Source organism: Erpetoichthys calabaricus, chromosome 2 (genome assembly GCF_900747795.2).
Source record: "Erpetoichthys calabaricus chromosome 2, fErpCal1.3, whole genome shotgun sequence".
Lineage (NCBI taxonomy): Eukaryota > Metazoa > Chordata > Cladistia > Polypteriformes > Polypteridae > Erpetoichthys > Erpetoichthys calabaricus.
In genome coordinates, this window is record NC_041395.2 from 175,871,194 (window position 1) to 175,892,720 (window position 21,527).

A 21,527-nucleotide genomic window follows, 5' to 3' on the forward strand; every position below is an offset into this window, starting at 1 on the left:
TGCTGTCTGGGTAAACATTCTGATGACAAAACTTACCATTACCCATTGAGACCCGTGGCATCTCTGTCTCCTCTGTCTTCCTAACTGCTTTGGCCTTCAGGACACTTCCTGGGAGAATTAAAGTGCAAAAACAGAATTCTAGACAAAGATTTTTCCTGTGGCTGATTCCCTATAATAAAAATCTGTAATGGTACAACATACTTAATTGTAGTAAAGTGAATTTTGTCAAATTAACAAATACAAAAATTATGGTGGGGTGGTCAGGGTATGACCACACAGTAGGTGTCAGATACAAACAACTTGCAGTAGAGGTTACATCTCTTAGATCAAAGCTGCTCAAAGTCTTTCATGGATTACTCTTGAGGTTGCTAATTTTCATAGGTAGAAGATTCCCCTGTCCTTTCAAAGATTGACTTAATGTGATATACAGTTCTTTCAATGAATATGCTGGTAGTGAAAAACTGCCCCCACCATTAAGTGGACTCTTAGCTAGAAGGCAAGCTAGGGTCAGTAACACATAGCACACAAACTAAATCGATGAAATTCCTAAATGATTTGACAATAACTAATACATCTCGTTTCCAGCTACTTTGTAAATTGCTTCTGTCACCCCATCATTAAAAAGTTTGGTATTGATGCAGACAAATTTCAGCTTATCTCTTACTTATTAACGTGAGCATGTTGTGCCCTCCCAGCTTGCTGCTTAAGTTGTAAAAAGCTGATGGAAGCTTACAGTCTGGTTTCAGAACACTGCGCAGCTGTGAAACTGATCTGCTTCAAGTAGCTAATGATTCACTTATGGCAGCAGATTCCAGGCAGACCAGGATATTAAGTCTCTTAAACCTTAAAACATGTGTTCCTGTCAAGCATGATATTCTACTGTCCAGAAAGGAGAACATTCTGGTTATCTCTTGCACTGCCCTCTAGTGGTTTAAGTCCTATCTGACTAATAGGCAAGAGTTTGTTAGTCTTGACAACAGCAGATCCATCTCAGCACCAGTCACACAAGGAATTGCTCAAGGATTTTTTCTTCGGCCCTCTGCTCTTTTATATCCACATGGTGCCCCTTGCCATATTATTCATAGCTTCGAACTGCGTTATCATTTTTATGCAGATGATACTGAGATCTATTTCATCGTTAAAAGTGGATGTTATCAGAGTTTGCTCAGCTAACAACTTGCCTCAGTGAAATTGAAACATTGATAATACAAGATAATTCTATTAAACTAAAATGCAATATAACCAAAGTCACACTAATTGTCACTAAATCTCAGCTTAAGAACATGAGCACCTTTTCAATTATCCTTGATAATCTTGGTGTCATTTTTGATTCTTCCCTTTCTTGTTCTACCTACATAAAGTACATTAAAATGTTTATTTAATTCCACTTTTGGAACTACTTCAGTAACCTCTTCCATCACTATGCTCATGTTTGCCTAATGAGGTCCGTCGATTATGGCAAACTCATTGTGCCCCAAACTGACCTGTGCTCTATGGGTGACATGGACTTCAGCTCTATAGTGCCCAGACTTTGGAATGACCACTCTAACAAAATGAGATGAGCCGACTCAATTCATTCTTTCACAAAAACAACTTTAAACTCATTTGTTCAGGAAGACATTTAACATATCCGGACTTTTTGACCCTTCTTTCAGTTTAGCCACTCTGTCCACATGCCCATTAAAGGTTTGTGTTTGTACTATACTGTAAATTATGTTTTTTGTTCAGGGGTGTCTTGTAGTATTTTTGTATTTTATTCTGGCTTATTATCTCTTATTCTGTTTCAATGCTCTTTATATCCTGTATGTATCTTTATGTAGTGTTTTATGCAGATATTATTTGAACCCAGTGTTATACAGTATATGCACTGTTGGTCTTTCTGAATTTCTATGAAGCACTTTGAGCATGGGAAAGGTGCTATAGAAATAAAATGCAAAATAATAATATTTGATCCTAGAGAAGGGGTTCCTACACACTCCTCAAAGCTTGTGTACTCTTAGCCGAAAGTCGCCACTTACAACCTGTGGCAGGATTACTGCTGATATTAATTACACTGAAAATAGAAAAAGTTGTATGGATTCCTCAAGCCTTGGGATCACATAATCCCAAAGCCACCTCTGATCATTCCAGATTTACTTTATTCAGTAAATTATCTATGCAGCCATTAGTCTGAACTGTAGCCTTATTTTTCTTTAATAGAAACTAACATTTAGATAAACCGAAATATTTTAATTTTTACTAATGACTTTCATGGTATTATAACTTTACAAGTAAACTTTTTTATAGTCTTCATTCTAAAGGGATGGCCTGTTTGTACTGAAGAATGAATTGTACAGTAAGTTATTAAGGCCAAATAAGACTCTTATTAAGATCTTGTTATATACAACCCCAATTCCAATGAAGTTGGGACATTGTGTAAAACGTAAATAAAAACAGAATACAATGATTTGCAAATCCTTTTTAACCTATATTCAACTGAATACACTACGAAGACAAGATATCGAATGTTCAAACTGATAAACTTTATTGTTGTTTTGCAAATCTTCACTCATTTTGAATTTGATGCCTGCAACACATTCCAAAAAAGCTGGAACAGGGGCAGCAAAAGACTGGGAAAGTTGAGGAATGTTCAAAAAACACCTGTTTTGAACATTCCAGAGGTGAACAGGTTAATTAGAAACAGGTGTTTGTCATGATTGGGTATAAAAGGAGCATCCCCAAAAGGCTCAGTCATTCACAAGCAAGGATGGGGCGAGATTCACCACTTTGTGAACAACTGCGTGGGCAAATAGTCCAGCAGTTTAAGAATAACATTTCTCAATGTACAATTGCAAAGAATTTAGGGATTTCATCATCTACTGTCCATAATATCACCAAAAGATTCAGAGAATCTGGAGAAATCTCTGCACGTAAGCAGCAAGGCCGAATACCAACACTGGATGCCCATGACCTTCGATCCCTCAGGTGGCACTGCATTAAATACCGACATCATTCTGCAAAGGATATTACCACGTGGGCTCAGGAATACTTCAGAAAACCATTGTCAGTTAACACAGTTCGTCGCTACATCTACAAATGCAAGTTAAAACTCTACCATGCAAAGCGAAAGCCATATATTAACAAAACCCAGAAACGCCGCCAGCTTCTCTGGGCCCGAGCTCATCTGAGATGGACTGAAGTGTGCTGTGGTCTGACGAGTCCACATTTCAAATTGTTTTTGGAAATCATGGACGTCGTGTCCTCCGGGCCAAAGAGGAAAAGGACCATCTGGATTTTTATCAGTGCAAAGTTCAAAAGCCAGCATCTGTGATGGTATGGGGGTGTGTTAGTGCCCATGGCATGGGTAACTTGCACATCTGTGAAGGCACCATTAATGCTGAAAGGTACATACAGGTTTTGGAGCAACATATGCTGCCATCCAAGTGACGTCTTTTTCAGGGTCGTCCCTGCTTATTTCAGCAGGACAATGCAAAGCCACATTCTGCATGTGTTACAACAGCGTGGCTTCGTAGTAAAAGGGTGTGTATACTAGACTGGCCTGCCTGCAGTCCAGACCTGTCTCCCATTGAAAATGTGTGGCGCATTATGAAGCGCAAAATACGACAATAGAGACCCTGGACTGTTGAGAAACTGAAGTTGTACATCAAGCAAGAATGGGAAAGAATTCCACCTACACAGCTTCAACAATTAGTGTCCTCAGTTCCCAAACGCTTATTGAGTGTTGTTAAAAAGAAAGGTGATATAAGACAGTGGTAAACATGCCCCGTCCCAGCTTTTTTGGAACATGTTGCAGGCATCAAATTCAAAATGAGTGAAGATTTGCAAAACAACAATAAAGTTTATCAGTTTGAACATTCGATATCTTGTCTTCGTAGTGTATTCAATTGAATATAGGTTGAAAAGGATTTGCAAATCATTGTATTCTGTTTTTATTTACGTTTTACACAACATCCCAACTTCATTGGAATTGGGGTTGTAGTAATAAGTAGCTAACTGATGCACTACATGTATTCTCTAAACCAGGAATCACAAAGTTTGGTTTTGGAGAGCCAAAGTGGTTGCATGTTTGTCTTCCAACAAAGTTTCCTAATCAAAAGACAACTCTAATAACAGAACTTTTCATTTAACTCTATGGCTTTCATTCTGCCACATAACATCATTCTTATATATTGTAGATTTTTCTTTTCCTTTCAGAGGATTTGTACAGATCGGTAATTCTCATTCTTTCACCTTTTCCTCTTCCATTGTTTTCCAGATATTTTACAAAAATGGATAATTCATGATAAACACACTCAGATGCAACTCTACCCCTCATGCATTTGTCAAGAAGCTGTGTGAACAGGTTTCTTGTTTGTGGACTGCTCCCAATTTGCAGAGATATTTATTTAACAATATTTTAGCAAAAAAGTGCATGTATATTGCATGTTGTAAGCATACAACCAGATGACTTGACATGTGGATTATGCAACACACGTAATGTGAGATTTTTTTCATGGACATTTTTGATATTGCTTGCTGCTGTCCAGTGATGGTCACCATAGGCTTTCAGTCTATAAGAACGTTTGTCATCTCTGTTCTCCATAAAAAGATGAGATTACATCGCTTTTTGGCCATCACTACAAACCACATGCAGTAAGTAATATATAAAAAATTGCATTTTTGGGTGAAGTAGTTCTTAACTTTACCAATGGACAGTTTATAAGTTTAGTTAATATTAAAAAATCCTAGATGATAAACATATTAAAACTATATAAGGCAATCAATACTGTTTCAAACAATCTAAGATACAGAATGTTTTTGAAACCCATTATACACACTGATGAGTGTTTCCTAAAGAAGTAAACCACATACTGATGTTTAGGCTAAATTTCTATCTTAGCAGCTCGATAAAGGGGGCTTATGGAAGAGCAAAAAATTCCATCTGATTAATTCATTTTTATTTGAGGACTGTCAAGGACAAGAACAAAAAAGATTAACCAAGGTAGCAGGGATTCGTCAGAAGCTAAAACACCACATTTAAATTTAGAAAAATGGGGTTAGTCTTGTATAAATAAGCCAGCTCCTATCCTCATGAACAACTGACTACTGAGTTTACTAGGCAAGTCAATAATATTCATATGACAATAACTGTGGTAATAGTATCTGAAATATTTATCCAACCAAGCAGATAGCAATTGTACGACATCAAATGTGACATATTAGAACATTAGAACTGTTACGACAACAACAGGTTATTCAACCCAGCATTTCCTGTCAATTGTTAATACAACAGTTCGAGCAAAAGGTTATATGTGGAAAACATTTTGTTGTTACCTTTGTTTTCATTAATCTATTTATCTGATTAATTTTTCCACTACTTTTCCACTTACTCTACTAGTGGCTTTCACTTTGGTCATAACAGCAAAGTTAGACATTATATTAATTGTAAATTTGTTTACTGTACTAATAAAAGTCTTTAAACTTAGAGTTTAACAACTATGTTAGTGTTTAACAAATCAATTTACATGAATATAGTCAAGATTATAGTACTGACCAGAATTGTGAGGATTAGTCGCCTGAACATGGCTACCCATAAGCCCTGCCTCCTCCTGTGTCTTCTTCTTTGCAGGAGGGGCCCGTAGCTGTAAAAGTTGCTTGGAACTGCTTTGGGTCCTACGTGATCTTTTCAGGTTAATCCCACTTACATCTGTCACTGCTGCGACAAAAGAAGTAAGTCAGAAATAAATAAATTGCATCAGTATGGGTAAATATAGAATTTTCGATGAGTGTGTCCTACTCCTAACGTGTACTTGACATTATGAAGATAGGCTCTTGCAACCATAACCTTGAACTGGATTAAATAGGCTCAATAGTGGGTAGCTAGATGGATATCTTTGTAAAAGATCTGATCTTTAATTTAGAAGTGGCTTTATATGAATATACATATTTAAGTTTAAATGAATTATCATTGCTTACCAATTGCTAGACATCTCTATACACAATTCCATCAAAATGTATTCCAGAATATTATCATTTGTGTTTGGCTCATCACAGTAGAAAATAACACCTCAGAACTGATGATGCCACTCTCTCACTCTCCCACTCTCATTATCTGGCATTAGCTACACTGCCTTCTCCTGCAAATATCATCTTTCTCTGCAACACCCTAAAATGTGCTACAGGTCAGGTCTGAGCAGTCCAGTTCCTACCAAAAAGCAGACTCACTTGTTGATGATGCTGGATTCACTGTATGACTATCAATGGGATCACACATTAGCAGTTACCCAGAAGGCCCAGCAAATCCAAGTAGGGAAAATTTACATATAAAATGGCTAGCAGACAGGGAGCTAATAAGTAGACAACCCTCTTCTAACTGTTGCAGATAGGAATCCCATCGTGTTCCTAATTGAGGGACTTCCTAAGTTTATAGGGTCATTATTGTCATGTGTACTTTTTTTTTACTTGCATACACTTCACCGTAATGGTGAGTAGAGGTACTTTACATCAAAACTAATTTTAATACAATAAAACAGAATGAAAGGTGTATGTGTGTTAAGGAAAATTTGATTATGATAGGTCTGAAAATTAAAAGTTCTGAGTAAAAGTAATGTTATGTTCAATTCCTGTGTTATATTTAATTTGAATTATTGCTTTGAATCCATGCATGTTTCAGTGGCTCCACCATCACTATCAACCTAAAGGTTAATCATACATGGATCCTTATATAGGCCTCAGGAGCATAAATGTCAGGGAATGCTCATGAAAATTAACCAATGAGTCTTGGAAACTGAACCCAAGTGCAATGGTAAGGAACGTGGACTTTGATGATATTATTAATGAATTTATGAGGAAAAAAGGAAGGCAGAAGCTTCTGTATGGAAGGGCAACTGAAATATGAATTATTATTTTGTGTTTCTTCTAGTTATGTTTTCTACTTGGTGTGATGCCTGGGTATCCCACAGCTAGCATACTCCCCTTGAACCTGGGACATTGATAGTCGTGATCCAAGGATGGACTGAGCAATAAAGACACACACACAAGGGTTGGTGCAAAAGTGCTTTGTGCTTTTACTCTCCTAACAATATCCAGGTGCAAACAGTGCAGTGCAAAGTTTCTCCCATAATAAATAATCCATAAAAAACAGTATAATAGGGAGGATAAAGGGCATTCAAAAATAAATTTAAAACACAAATTAAAATATTTGCATAAAACAGTCAAGCATTGGGTTCTCTCTTAATTCTGCTGACAGTCCTGTGCATCTCACTCCATTTGTCTCCCCAGCACACTCATCAGGTCACCAACCGCTGCAGTACATCTTTTCAGCTTTTGTCCCTACAACACATTCAGAGGCAGACCCCCATTGTTCTACCACCTGAAGTTGGTCCATCAGGACCCTTGGAACCCTCAATCACTCTTCACTCCCCCATGGTGTCCAGTGGGTGTGATCCGGCCCTGGAACGCCATTTCCCTCACCTCCCTCTCAGGGCCACTGACTGCTCTGCTTCCTCACTACCGCACTGGCTGTCTCGCTCACTAGCTCCATCGATGGTTTTTTCCATTCTTTTTTTCCCCTTTCTAATTTACTCAGTCTTCTTTTATTCTATTGTGGGTGCAGGTGCCTTAAATATGCCACGCGGAATGTCAATGGCTCAACCGACTGCACCTTCACGTGCAAAGGTTATTTAGCCAATCTTCTAATCCACCCCTCCAGGGCTGCTCAGCTTTACCCTGCAGATTCCTACACCAATGAAGCATAAGTGCACTATTTTTATTTTTAAAACGCACAACACCATGGACCCCTAACATGACATACCACCCCGGATTTAAACCTAAGTTGATTAAACAAAGATAATGTTGATGGCTATAACTTTACTGTTTGTAGCTCTACAGAATTGCCCAAGCAGTACTGGATGTTTGCAGCTCTGTTTGTGATATTTGGCAGTTGCAGACCTGAATGGTGCAAATCAGCAAAATCCAGTACAACGCTGTTCATGCAATTTTAACGAAATAGTGACTGTGATTTTTGTTATCGCTTGTAGGTAAGGAGGAAATTCAATCAATGATCACATTATTTCCCAATTTGTGTTACTGTGAGTCTTGGGTTATGTTGTAGCTTTGTTTTATTATTGAATGAAAAATATGTATAGGCTACTATTGTTACCCAATTGCAAGCTCTTCATGTAAAGCAAAAATGTCTAATTTCAAAATTTGTTGTGTGAATTATGTAGTATGTCCTATCTATTCAGACAGTAGAATGGAAATATAAGATTGTATTTCATATCCTGTAAATATAAATAAACATCTCCCTTTAGTTAAATAATGCACTTTTATTCAACATGTCTGTAGGCTAGTTCTGGCTTGCTGCAAGTGTTGGGGTACAGGACCAATGTCTTATCGGGCCCAAGAGCCTTTAAACTTAAGATCTGATCCTGGTGTTAGTACAACTACTCCAGAGGTTATTGGTACCCAAATCAACCCCTGCCCCCCAAATACACACTCACACACTTGCAACAAACACACCATATAATTTTATTATGAAGGATTTCCACATCAACAAAATGAAAATTACAAGGACAGCCCCTTTCACCTTTTACACAATGGCAGTTTAATTTACTTGCATTCAGAAATGACACACATTTCAGATAAAAACAATCCTGAAAATCTCTTAGCATCAATCTGGTCAACCCATTTTACCTTTAGGGAAGCTCATGTAGAGTGGTTGTAGCTTGGGATATCGCTCTAAATTGTATTCCTTAAATAGGTTCTTCCAGAATTCTTGAATGGTCTGCATCTCCTTTTCCAAGAGGAAAGACAACACAGAGTGCATGGCTTTGTGTATCCCCTCCCGTTTCTTGTAGTCCAGAGCTTCCTGGAGTGAAGGTGTATATGAAGTGAATTCACATACAGTAAAAAAAAATAGAATGAGAAACAAAACTAGGACCATAAAATGTAAAAAAAACCTTACAAATAATGAACATCAGGCATGGCCTCCAGGTTCAGCAATTCCTGTCAGTTGCCGGAGGGTTGGAATGTGGGGGGGAAGCTATCTTCAAAAGCATAATACATAACAATAATCTACATGGCACAGCAGCTTGTCATCCAGGATCCTGAACACAAAATATGGAGGACTGAAAAAATGTGTAAGATGAGGAACTCACTGCACAAAAATATACAAAGGAGGATTGACAAAGCTACAATTAAACAATAAAAGTCTTGTTGTTCAACTTGGACCTTACAAATGGCATTATTTTACCCTAAATAAGGGGTTCCCACACACTACTATATCTTGCCCTCTCACATCCAATAACTACAAGTCTGCTCTTCTTCTATTCAGGAAATTATCATCGCTTGCTCTCAGTTTGTGTGATCTTAGAAGAAAATCATTAGATATAACCCTTGGCAGAACCAATGCTGATGTGAGCTACAATACAAAATGCCTAGTTTTGTATGGATTCCTCAAGCATATTGTCCCCAACTTTCACCTGCAGTCATTGCAAAGTTTAGCTGAAAATGTAGCCTTTTATATTTTAAGCAGTTTTTGAAGATGGTAAGTAACATGTTTTGTCTAGCAGCTTTACTAATTATTATAGTAGCCTCAGTAACAGAATTAATGACATATTGTTATTAGTTTTACTTGACTTTGCAAAGAATGGAGGATTTTCATTTCTCTAATATGCAAAAGGCAGAGGCATGCAGAGGGAGGAGCCAAGGGGGCAAGAGTGTTGCTCTCTAGAAGATCCCTGTTTTGAAAATAATTTTAATTTAATATGAACAAATTTAAGTTATTAAAGCTCATTCTCAGCACTATGACTTCTAAGCACTAGAGGTGGTCACACGAGGCCTGTCCGGGCCCCATGCAGCGAAAAGAGGCCTTCCCTTGAAAAAATTATGATAACTATATTTATTTCACATGGGACAGGAAATTGAACCCACAAATCAAAAGATCTTGAAAAGGACTTCAGCATGAGAGAGATCCTCCATTCCCTCTCCCTCCCTCATTCCCATATGTTCATTAAACGTGTTAAGGGTTGTCACACATGTGCGAATAGGAGGCAGCTAAAGGACTTGAGTAATTTTAATGCTACATCAGACCAGGGGGTGGCGGAGTGTGCTGACTGTCTCTCTCAGTTCCTTGCAGACCACTCCTAGAAAATCCCGCCAGGTTCTGGGGCCTCTTATGATGTCACTTCCGGTTTTCTTTTGGCGCCTCTGATGACATCACTTCAGGTTCCATCGTCTTTAATGACATCACTTCAGGTCTTGGTGCCTCTGATGATGTCAATTCCGGTTCCGAAGACGTCATTTCCAGTTCCGGCATAAACGCCATTATTTCCTCCACCAGCCTTTAAAACCACCGTCTTACCTCCACATAATCAGTTCTGCTTTGGATTCAGTCTTGTGAACAACTTGAAGATTCTCTATTTCAACCTTTTTGCAGCCAGGACATAATATACGGGTGGCTGCCCCAAACCTCTGTATTTCTCTGGAGTTGTTTTGTGACAGGGTCATTTGTCCAACCTTGGTGCAGTGAAGTGTTTTACTGAGAATGAGTTTACCCCACTTATTTCATCTCTTTTTCTAGCTAGTCCAGTAAGGTAAGTCAGAGAAATATGTAGTCAGTGTAGGAAGAGAAAATATGGGTTATATTATAATTCTTGCATGTACAGGAGTTCGGTTGGGGTTCTTGACCTTTCACATGTGAGCTTTATAAGCAAACAAAAGTCAGGCATTGTTATAAATGGTAACGACTAAAACATCTGACCATTTTTAATTATGGCTACAAACAACATATTATTACTAAAAAAAATTCTAGAATTATGGTAGAGATTATGAACCAACTAAAAGTGTAAGTAGAAGATCGCTGTGTTCATCTTCAAGACATTCGAAACTGATTTTCATTTCTTCTGGATTTGCATTCAGTCACAATTGAAGATGAAAAAGAAAGACAGAGATTAAAAAAGGAATGTTCAGCCTTTGCAGATTGCTATAATAATGATATTACAGCAATTCAATTATATGACAAAATTATTGATTTTGTGATGCTCTTTCGAGGTGGGGGGAATACAGTTCCCCCTGATCCTAAGGATGCTCTCCAATGGTTAGTACAGTTTGGAAGGAAAGTCTTTCCCATTATTTGCATTGCATACAGCTTACTGCTTACCATCACATTTTCAAATTGTTAAGATCATTTTCAAAATTGAAATTAATAAAAACTCATCTGAGATCTTCCATGTCACAAGAGCGTCTGACTAACCTGGCTTTAATCATCATTGAAAAAGAATTCCTCACAGATGATGTAAAAATGAAGTAGTTGTTTTCAGACAGGAGATCTAATGGGGAAACGAACTTAAATGCATATTTCATTTGAATAAAGTGTTTATTTCTTATTTAATATGCCTTTCTTTATCATATTCATATGCCTTCTTTACCATTCACTTTGTCAGCACCTCACCTTAGGGGGCATACAATCACGGAGTTTGCCCCGGGCATCTTCTAGCCTCTGCATGCCACTGGCAACAGGTGCCTCCATTTTTAATTTTAAAATATGCTGCAATAACCACAAAAACAACTTAATAATTCAACATTTCTTTTTGATAGTGAGTCAGTTTAAAATAATGTGGCTGCTGTTTTAAAAGTAAGTATTTTTAAGTACTTACATCTAAGAGACTCTTTGGTGGTATCTCCATACCAATCCTCTTAAGAAGTTTTAAACTAAATGGTCACAACAACTTTACAGAGGAATTTGATCTATCTGAAATTAATGAAATGTGGTTATCTAAGGAAATGACAGGCTGATACACAGGTAAATTTTGTGGTACCAATCCAGCTGTCCTGGTTTACTTAAGGTTTTAAATAAAAATAATTGAATATGGCAGAAAATACAGCTGCCAAAATAATGTGGCTAATTCAGCTTCAATGGCTTCCACAGTTGCTAGCTAAGAGGAGAGATCAATTTCTGTGGTTGCTTGGGTAAGAAGTGATGCCTCCTTCCAGGCAGTCATGCTTTTATGGCCCAAGGACCAGATGGGGCAGAGTCAGGTGCCCTCCATGAGCAGTTTCTCTACACTGTGGAGAAAGAAGGGTGACCCTCTGATGCGCACACATGGCAGAAAGTAATAAATTCTGCAAGTTTATAAAAAAAAAAAAAAAACAACACAAAGCAAAGTCCATTATTTCAGTCTGCAAGGAACTCTCAAAAAATTCCATGTTCAGTAATTGGTTCAGATGACTACTGGCTTGAAAGAAAGACTGATGCATTTTGGGAATCATTCCCTTCTTCAAAGCCAAAGGACAGAAGTAAGCCCCTGAGGATTAAGGGTAGTATGTACAGTTTTTGACATGTCATCTTGCAGAATCAGTGAGCCAATATCTAAATTGGCTAATATATAACTGGTATCATGTGGCAATATTGTGTAAACAGCACGTAAAATCAGTTGAATCCTAAAGATAAGAACAAGATAAAGGCACACAGGTGGATCTCTTGTAGTTTCATTGCACCCATGTTTCTATGTTATCTACATATTTTTCAGTATAGTTAATTAATGTTATCTTTTGTCATGTTATTTTTTTCTCTTCTGCCTTACAGGGACTGATCTAAAGGAACACAAGTAAGGCTGGACCTTCTGTAACTGTGATTTCCATTCCTATCCCCAGCACAGGGGATGTCCCACCTGAAGACTGACATTAAGTCTCAGTTTTTATCATCCTTCACCTTTTGGTGGAAATAGGATCAATAAACAGGAAGTCACTGTCATTTGATCAACAGGACTCCTGAGGTTCATACTGTTACTCTTTCTGCTTTATGAGACTCAAGGAGTAGCTCATGCAATTTACCCATTAAATGGCGTTCCTACGTGGCTTAATTCAATCTGTTGGCTCTAAATAAGAATGGCTTCTTGAGTGTTCCTTGTTTTCTTTGAAATCACTGATTTTGCTTCAGATTGGCTTTTTGCAAGTCCGGAGAGTTTATTGTGTTCATTAGTATTGGATATATGAAAGCTATGTATAAATGATTGTGGCAATCATATAATGGTCATTTTTTTCTAAGTGAATAGAAAACCGTTCCTTTAACATACCTTAAATATGTTTAATAATAACCTGCTTCTCACCTTCTTTTTCTTTTTAAGAAGACTGAGGAAAGTCAGTCACTTTACCAAGATCTTCACCAATGTCCAGAAATAAAAATGGAGAGTACACTGACATGTGAGCTCTACTGTCCACTTAAAATCTGCTTTGAATTTTGGAATGTTCTAATGTCTAACATCCACAAATAAGACCTTCGTTGGAGGTTCTATGTAAAAATAAAAGTAAATCGGGCCATAAGAATACAAAAATCCTAGCACTTATGACTAGAGGCTGGAGAGTGTGCAAGGAAGTCAGTGACTGATGCAAAAACCTGGACTAAAGGACTAAACTGGCAGGACATAGTTTGACTTTCTTTAAATATCAAAATTCAGTGCTACACCCCACCATGTATTTAAACATTTAGTTTTATTCTCCATTATATTCTCTTCTTACCTTAAAAAGCTGTTCAGGAATAATGTCATGATCCACCAAACCATATAGTAATGGGAAAGGGTCATCAATTGCCATCGAGATCTCTGTACGATACTTTTTAAGCAAGGACCGCTGGTCAGCTTCCTGCAAGCTCCCCACACTGCACATTACCTATGGATTTAATTCATATATTAATGTATTTTAATTAAATGTTTTTATGTTGTAACCCATTTCTAACACAGCCGGGGGATGCCGCAAACCAGTGTATTTCTTTGTGCTGGTCCCAAATCCAGATAAATGGGGAGCGGTACATCAGGAAGGGGTCCTAGTGTAAAATTTTGGCAGACCAATATTCGGACAATGATATAGATTTAGATTTTAGTGAATAGGGTGCTGGGGGAAATTGGGCTACTGTTGGACGAAAGAGAAGAAGAGAGGGAAGGTGTGTCTGGAAGCAGAGTGTATGACTGATAAATGGAGAGAGTTAGCAGATATGATGGTGAGAAGGAAGGTTGATATATTGTGCATGCAAGAGACCAGATGGAAGGGGAGTAAGGCCAAATGTATCAGAGGCAAGTTCAAATTGAGGTAGGGGTTACCCTGAAGGAACAGTATGACAAGAGTATTTTAGAGGTGAAAAGAGTGTCAAACAGAGGGTTGATTATAAAGCCTAAAACTGAAGGTGTGATGATGAATATTATTAGTGAATATGCGCCGCAAGTTAGGTATGCAATGGATGAGATGAGAAAAAAGATTTGTGGATTGAGTTGAATGAAGTGATGGAGAGTGTACTCAGGGAGAGAGAGTGTTGATTGGAGCAGATTTCGATGGACTTGACGGCCAATGGAACAGAGGGGATGAGGAGGTGATGGGTAGGTATGGTGTCAAGGACAGGGATGAAGAAGGTCAGATGGTAGTGGATTAAGCAAAAATGATGAACATGGCTGTGAGGAATACATATTTTAAGAAGAGAGGAGGAACATAGGGTGATGTACAAGAGTGGAGGAAGAAGTATATAGGTGCATTATATCCTATGCGGGGGGGGTCAGTCTGAAGGAGATTAGAGACTGCAAAGTGGTGGCATGGGAAAGCGTAGTTAGGCAGCATAGGATGGTGGTCTGTAGGATGATGATCAAGAATGGGAGGAGAGTGAGGGCAGAGCCAAGGATGAGAGAGGAGATTGGATGATGTGGATATAATGAGCCAGGAAGCACAACAGATTAGCAAGGAGGAAGTAAGGACATCAATGAAGAGGATGAAGAATGTGGTTGTTGGTCCAAATGTTTAGGAGAGATGGCAATTGAGTTTTTTTGTGTAATGCAACCTTGGATAGTGAGAGGATGCCTGAGGAGTAGAGAAGTGTACTGGTATCGATTTTTAAGAACAAAGGGGATGTGCAGAAATGTAGTATTTACTGAGGGATCAAATTGATCAGCCACAGCATGAAGTTATGGAAAAGACTAGGGGAAGCTAGGTTAAGAAGGGAGATGATGATTAGTGAGTAGCGGTATGCCTTCATGCCGGGAAAGAGCACTACAGATAAGATGTTTGTTCAGAGGGTGTTGATGGAGAAGTATAGAGAAGGCCAAAAAGGAGTTGCATTGTGACTTTGTGGACCTGGAGAAAGAATATGACAGGGTGCCTAAGGAGGAGTTGTGGTATTGTATGTCTATAGTAGGAGTGACAGATGCATTTAAGGTGGGAGTGGGATTCCATCAGGGATCAGCTCTGAGCCCTTTCTTATTTGCAATGTTGATGGATAGATCGACAGAAAAGATTAGGCAGGAGTCCCCGTGAACTATGATGTTTGCAGATGACATTGTGATCTGTAACAAAAGCAGAGAGTAGGCTGAGAAGAACCTGGAGAGGACAGGAATGAATGTCAGTAGGACCAAAATGGAATACATGTGTGTGAATGAGAGGGTGGTCAGAGGAATGGTGAGCAGGGAGTAGAGTTGGCAAAGGTGAATGAGTTTAAATACTTGGGATCAACAGTACAGAGAAATGGGGAGTGTGGAAGAGCGATGAAGAAGAGAGTGCAGGCAGGGTGGAATGTGTGAAGAAGAGTGTCAGGAGTGACTTGTGACGGACGGGTATCAGCAAGAGTAAAAGGGCAGTAGTACAGGACGGTAGTGAGACCAGCTATGTTATATGGGTTGGAGATGGTGGCACTGACCAGAAGGCAGGAGACAGAGCTGGAGGTATTAGAGTTAAAGATGTTAACATTGGCATTGAGTGTTATGAGGATGGACAGAATTAGGAGTGAGTACATTAGAGGGTCAGCTCAGTTTGGATGGTTTGGAGACAAAGTCAGAGAGTCAAGATTGCGTTGGTTTGGACATGTACAGAGAGATGCTGGGTATATTGGGAGAAGGATGCTAAGGATAGAGCTGCCAGGCAAGAGAAAAAGAGGACGGCCTAAGAGAAGGTTTATGGATGTGGTGAGAGAGGACATGCAGGTGATGGGTGTAACAGAACAAGATACAGAGGGCAGAAAGATATAGAAGAAGATGATCCACTGTGGCAACCCCTAATGGGAGCAACCAAAAGAAGAAGAAAATTTTGTAAGTCATTTCTCTCTAATGAAAAATGTCCCGATTCCTAAGAGTCCTTCAAAAAATCAACTTGGGACCATTATTGAAAAATGATCTTCATTAAATATACAGAGAGACATTTTTACATTGTCCTGTACGTTTTCCACTCATGTCACCAGATTTCAGTTTTTTTTTACAGGTAGAGACTTGAAGGGTTTATTAACTGCACACTTTGAATTCAACCAACGAGACAGTTGTTGCAGAACTCCTGTTATTTCAAAGCTCAGCATATAGTAGAGGCTGGTAGAGGCTTTGAGTTTCTTTGTATTGTTTCAGTGCTTTAGGCATGGTGATTAGAATAACTGGATTGATGTAGTTGACAAAATAGAAAACCAGTGGATTTACACCACCAATGTATTGGCTTGGGTGAAAAATCCTATGCAACCATGAAGAAGGTACAAAGTTGATAAACTAGTGACAAATGAATTGCCTTCTGAATACCACAAGATTTCTAGGTTTCCAGTCAAGTTTTGGTTACTGTTAATTAATTATTATGTCTACTCTTAAGGACAGAGAAACTACATTTTAATTGATAGACACAATATATTTTGATGGTACTGCACCTGCTCAGAGGAAAAGCATTTTCTACAACTTTTATTCCAAAGAGTTTTGCTGATGGTGAAATTGATGGAAACAAACTGCAGTCACGGGGATCTCCCAGGACTGAACTTGAAAACTGCTGCACAAGATATTGGATCAGTAGAAGAATAAAGTGCATGGGAGGACACATCACTAGAAAGGACACATGCATACACAATGTTATTTAACATAACCCAAATGTCTTTCATTAGAAGAAACCAAAGCATCTGGACAAAACATCTACAAGAACAAACTGGAAACTTATAAACTATCCACAGAGCATGACTGAGATGAGATTCAAATCCAGTTCTGAACACACGTTAGTTCAGGATTGCTGGGGATGGACCATGTCCCAGCAACAGCTGGGGTAAATCAGGAGCCTGCTCTTGATGGAATCCCAGCATATAACAGGATAACCTTAATTAAATATTATACAAAGGTTCATGGAAATAAGGTCTTATTAATACTGCTATAATGGGAATTACCAAAAACCATGTAGCAGTTTCACAAATGCAGCTGCCAGTGTTGCTGTATAATCTCAGGTAATTCCCAACATGGCTTCACTGAATCTCCAGCAAGCAAAAAGCCTTCAATAGATGTTAAAAATGCAAATTTTCCAATGCCATGGCCACTGTCTGGTGCTTCAGTTTACCTCCGCAAGTTCTCTAGCAATAATAATGAACTCAGTGTTTGTCTTAAATATCTAAACCTTAGTAATGTTACAGTTACAAAACAAGCATTTAATTTCAACATTTATATGAGGCCTTTGACTCTGAAAAACATTTGGAATAATAGGATAACATAACCCATTTAATCCAGTTAGGTGTTAAGGGAGTCAGAGCATATCCAGTGTCTGTAGAATGTGGTAGGTAAAATCAGAGCAGACCCGAAAAAGAGAATCCCATGTTTGGCTTTGATGCCAGTGGATAAGCAAAATATTGAATAATTCATTATGACTGGTAATTATCATTATGAGACATGTTTAACAGCATTTTAAATATTTAGGTTTTAGGTTTTTACTGTGAAAAATAAAGATTTCTGGTGTTCCTCAGAACTTAGATACATGTTATCCAGCAGATTGAGCATACTGTCCTTTTTGCATTTTATAACCATAATCTCAGTTACTTTTTTCCCCTGCCTTTTGGGGAGATGAATAGTTAGAAATATAAAGTGTTTTTTAAGATCAACCCAAAGTAGACTCGTCATTTTAGTTTTTTGTGCTCCACTTAGAGTTGATGAGGCTACCCATTTTATGTTTTGAGGACAGTGGCAAGTGTTGTGATGGGATTTGTCTTTCTTTTCTTTGTGTTCTCCAATGACACATGTAATAGCTACCAGTTACATTATGTTATCCATCCTGACTTTTGAATGGGACCTCAGAATTGATTAAATGGTAACAGTAACATCATCTGTATGTTCCTCACAATCCTGATCACTACCATACAGTGTAGTACTGCACATTGCAGTATTCCAGGTTGGCCTGTGTCAGACAGAAAACACTGAAAGCTGAATAGCAATGCATTGACTCCACATATTACATTGGATAGATTATGTTCTCGCAAAAAGTCGCTCACTGATGTAACCACTTACGCAATGTCAAGAATCATGTGAGACTCCTGCTTGTAGAATTCTCGAAAATGTTTAATGTCATCCAGCAAAATTTTCTTTAGTACCATTTATGTATAAAAATACTCATGGGGCGATACCAAAAATTTATTTTATGTGTGAAGACTTCTCTAATATTAACTTAAGCTGATGACACATTATGCAACTTATTAGTCATTGAGTATGTCAGATTTGTTGACTGAGGTTGCATTTGTTGTCTGAGGTCAGTTTACATGACTGAAAATCGCTAGGCATGTCAAATTTGGTGACTGCATGCCGCCCTTCTAGTACAGCCATACTTGTCCCTTTTGTGACAGACAATACTGTGCTTCCTGGTGGAGCTGGTGCTGTATGAAGGGTTAAAAGGTTTGCCAAGTTCAACTGCAGTCTTGGCCTTTTTTTTCTTTTTTCCATTCTGGCATGGTAGGTAAAAAATCATCACACTAGGCAATCATCACCATCTGGCAAAACACAGACATATAGATTTAATTGTTAAAAAATGTGAGAGCCTCACAACCACTTACTGTCCAAGAAAAAAACATTGGATATGAATTCATTACTTTGAAACAGCAACACCTTGTTTAGCACTGAATTGCTCTGGGGTGAAAAATGAAAAGCCACAATAACATGGAAAGAATATTCAGACTACACACACTGCAAAACTCAAACACAAGACTTTGGGGCTGCCCAGGTGCCACGCTAACCATCATGTGGCCAGGTGCTTACTTGGCAACATGAGGCTGGCAAATAATTCTACATCACTGTTGTTTCCACTCCCAGACTTTACACCTCTTTGAAACAGGGGCATAATACTGCTGGGGTTATGATTGCTAGCATTTTTGTAAAAATTTCTGTGGCTTCTGTAGCACTTTGCAATTTTTTTTCCAGTCCCTCTTAATTATGTTAAATCTAGTGTCACACACGTGCGCATGGGAGGTAGCTAAAGGGCTCAAAAAAGGATAACTCCACACTGGACCAGGAAATGGCAGAGCATACTAAACCTTTCTCTTTTTCCTCTCTAGACCGAACACAGGAAATTCCACCTTGGCTCAATGATGTCACTTCTGGTTTCGGACCTAATAACGTCTCTTCGGTTCCCTGCCCGGACAACATCACTTCCTATTCCGGCCAGGATAAAGTCACTTGCATTTCCTGCCCAAACAATGTCACTTCCCTGCCCAGCTTTAGTTTTTATATACTTGCCGGTTCTGTTTTGGATTGATGTCTGTAAAGACTTGTAAAACCAAACCTTCTCTTTTTTGAAAGCCAAATTCAAGCATATGGGTTACTGCCCCCAAACCTTTTGCCATGTGGTCTTAGTCCTTTTATAGAAGTTTATTTAGCAGGATGATTGACTTCACGAGGAATCAGGAGCAGGACCTGAATTCTGAATTCCAGGTTGGATAGTACCATACCCGAGTGGCCGAGTATGGGGCATGGATTGTGGGTCGGGAGGACCAAGCACAAGCTCCATCCCGGGGTCAAACTAAACACAGTCCAAAGGGATAGTGCAAAGAGGGCTAACAGAATAGTGCTTGCTGTAAAAGGAAAGTGCATGAGGTTAGTTATGGTCTCATGGGGGAGAAAACCACCCGCCAAAACCCCACAGAGATGGAGGAGAGCTTTGAGAAAGGCGTGGGAGCCCCAGACCAGTGCAGGTTAATTTGTTTTATGTATTTTTACTTTATGTTTTGTATTAATCATTTTTATATGAATAGTTTTGGGTTGTGGAACGAATCATCTGTGTTTCCATTATCTCTTATGGGGAAATTCGCTTGATATACCAGTGCTTTGGACTGCGAGCACGTTTCCAGAACGAATTATGCTCGCAAACCGAGGTTCCACTGTAATTAGCTGCGGTAGAGTCGGGAGCAACAAAAAATAGACTACACTCGTGCTTTCAACTTGCAGTTCTTGTTGCCGATTGATGCGTTTTTGGTTTTTTTTTTTTTGCGGTGGGACGTCAGATAATACAGAATGTCGGATAAGTGAAGGTAGGATAAGCGAGACTCTACTGTATATATATATATATATATATATATATATATACTAGCAAAATACCCGCGCTTCGCAGCGGAGAAGTAGTGTGTTAAACAGGTTATGAAAAAGTAAAGGAAACATTTTAAAAATAACGTAACGTGATTGTCAATGTAATTGTGTTGTCATTGTTATGAGTGTTGCTGTCATATATATATATATATATATATATATATATATATATATATACATACACATATACACATATATATATACATATATATATACATATATACATATACATACATATATATACATATACATATATACATATACATATATATATACATATATATATATCTATACTAATAAAAGGCAAAGCCCTCACTGACTCACTGACTGACTGACTGACTGACTGACTGACTCATCACTAATTCTCCAACTTCCCGTGTAGGTAGAAGTCTGAAATTTGGCAGGCTCATTCCTTACAGCTTACTTACAAAAGTTAGGCAGGTTTTATTTCGAAATTCCACGCGTAATGGTCATAACTGGAACCTGTTTGACTGACTCACTCATCACTAATTCTCCAACTTCCCGTGTAGGTAGAAATCTGAAATTTGGCAGGCTCATTCCTTACAACTTACTTACAAAAGTTAGGCAGGTTTTATTTCGAAATTGTACGCGTAATGGTCATAACTGGAACCTGTTTGACTGACTCACTCATCACTAATTCTCCAACTTCCCGTGTAGGTAGAAGTCTGAAATTTGGCAGGCTCATTCCTTACAGCTTACTTAATAAAGTTAGGCAGGTTTTATTTCGAAATTCTACGCGTAATGGTCATAACTGGAACCTGTTTGACTGACTCACTCATCACTAATTCTCCAACTTCCCGTGTAGGTAGAAGGCTGAAATTTGGCAGGCTCATTCCTTACAGCTTACTTACAAAAGTTAGGCAGGTTTCATTTTGAAATTCTACGTGTAATGGTCATAACTGGAACCTGTTTTTTGTCCATATACTCTAATGGAGGAGGCGGGAACGAAGGTAAATGACGTTAATTGTTGACTGTCTTTTAATACTGTGTACTTATTGAGTGTCTTTTAATACTGTGTAAGCATACATATTAACACATGTGCAATTAAACGTGTGCATTTACGGGGTCATTTCTCAGGCTTAAAAGCTCGCCTTTTATTAAAAAGGTAAATGCAAACTCTTTTCATTCTGAAGGGCACAAACCACATTAGATTTCAGCCGTTAAACGTGCAAAAATGTCAGTACACCAGATAAATAAGCGCAA

The 21,527-nt window shown here is 38.4% G+C and overlaps 2 protein-coding genes across 2 annotated transcripts in view; both read right to left on the reverse strand.

Annotated features, from left to right (window-relative positions):
• The window catches only part of aire (autoimmune regulator), a 37,098-nt gene extending 23,454 nt beyond the window's left edge, over window positions 1-13,644 (reverse strand). The window contains exons 1-4 of the mRNA XM_028793321.2: window positions 13,498-13,644; window positions 8,674-8,848; window positions 5,534-5,695; window positions 37-108 (exon numbers count right to left, since the gene is read on the reverse strand). Coding sequence (XP_028649154.1) covers window positions 37-108; window positions 5,534-5,695; window positions 8,674-8,848; window positions 13,498-13,644 — 556 coding nt within the window. The remainder of the gene's footprint in view (window positions 1-36; window positions 109-5,533; window positions 5,696-8,673; window positions 8,849-13,497) is intronic.
• The window catches only part of atg4b (autophagy related 4B, cysteine peptidase), a 308,094-nt gene that overhangs the window by 142,468 nt on the left and 144,099 nt on the right, over window positions 1-21,527 (reverse strand). The gene's annotated exons all lie outside the window — the stretch shown is intronic.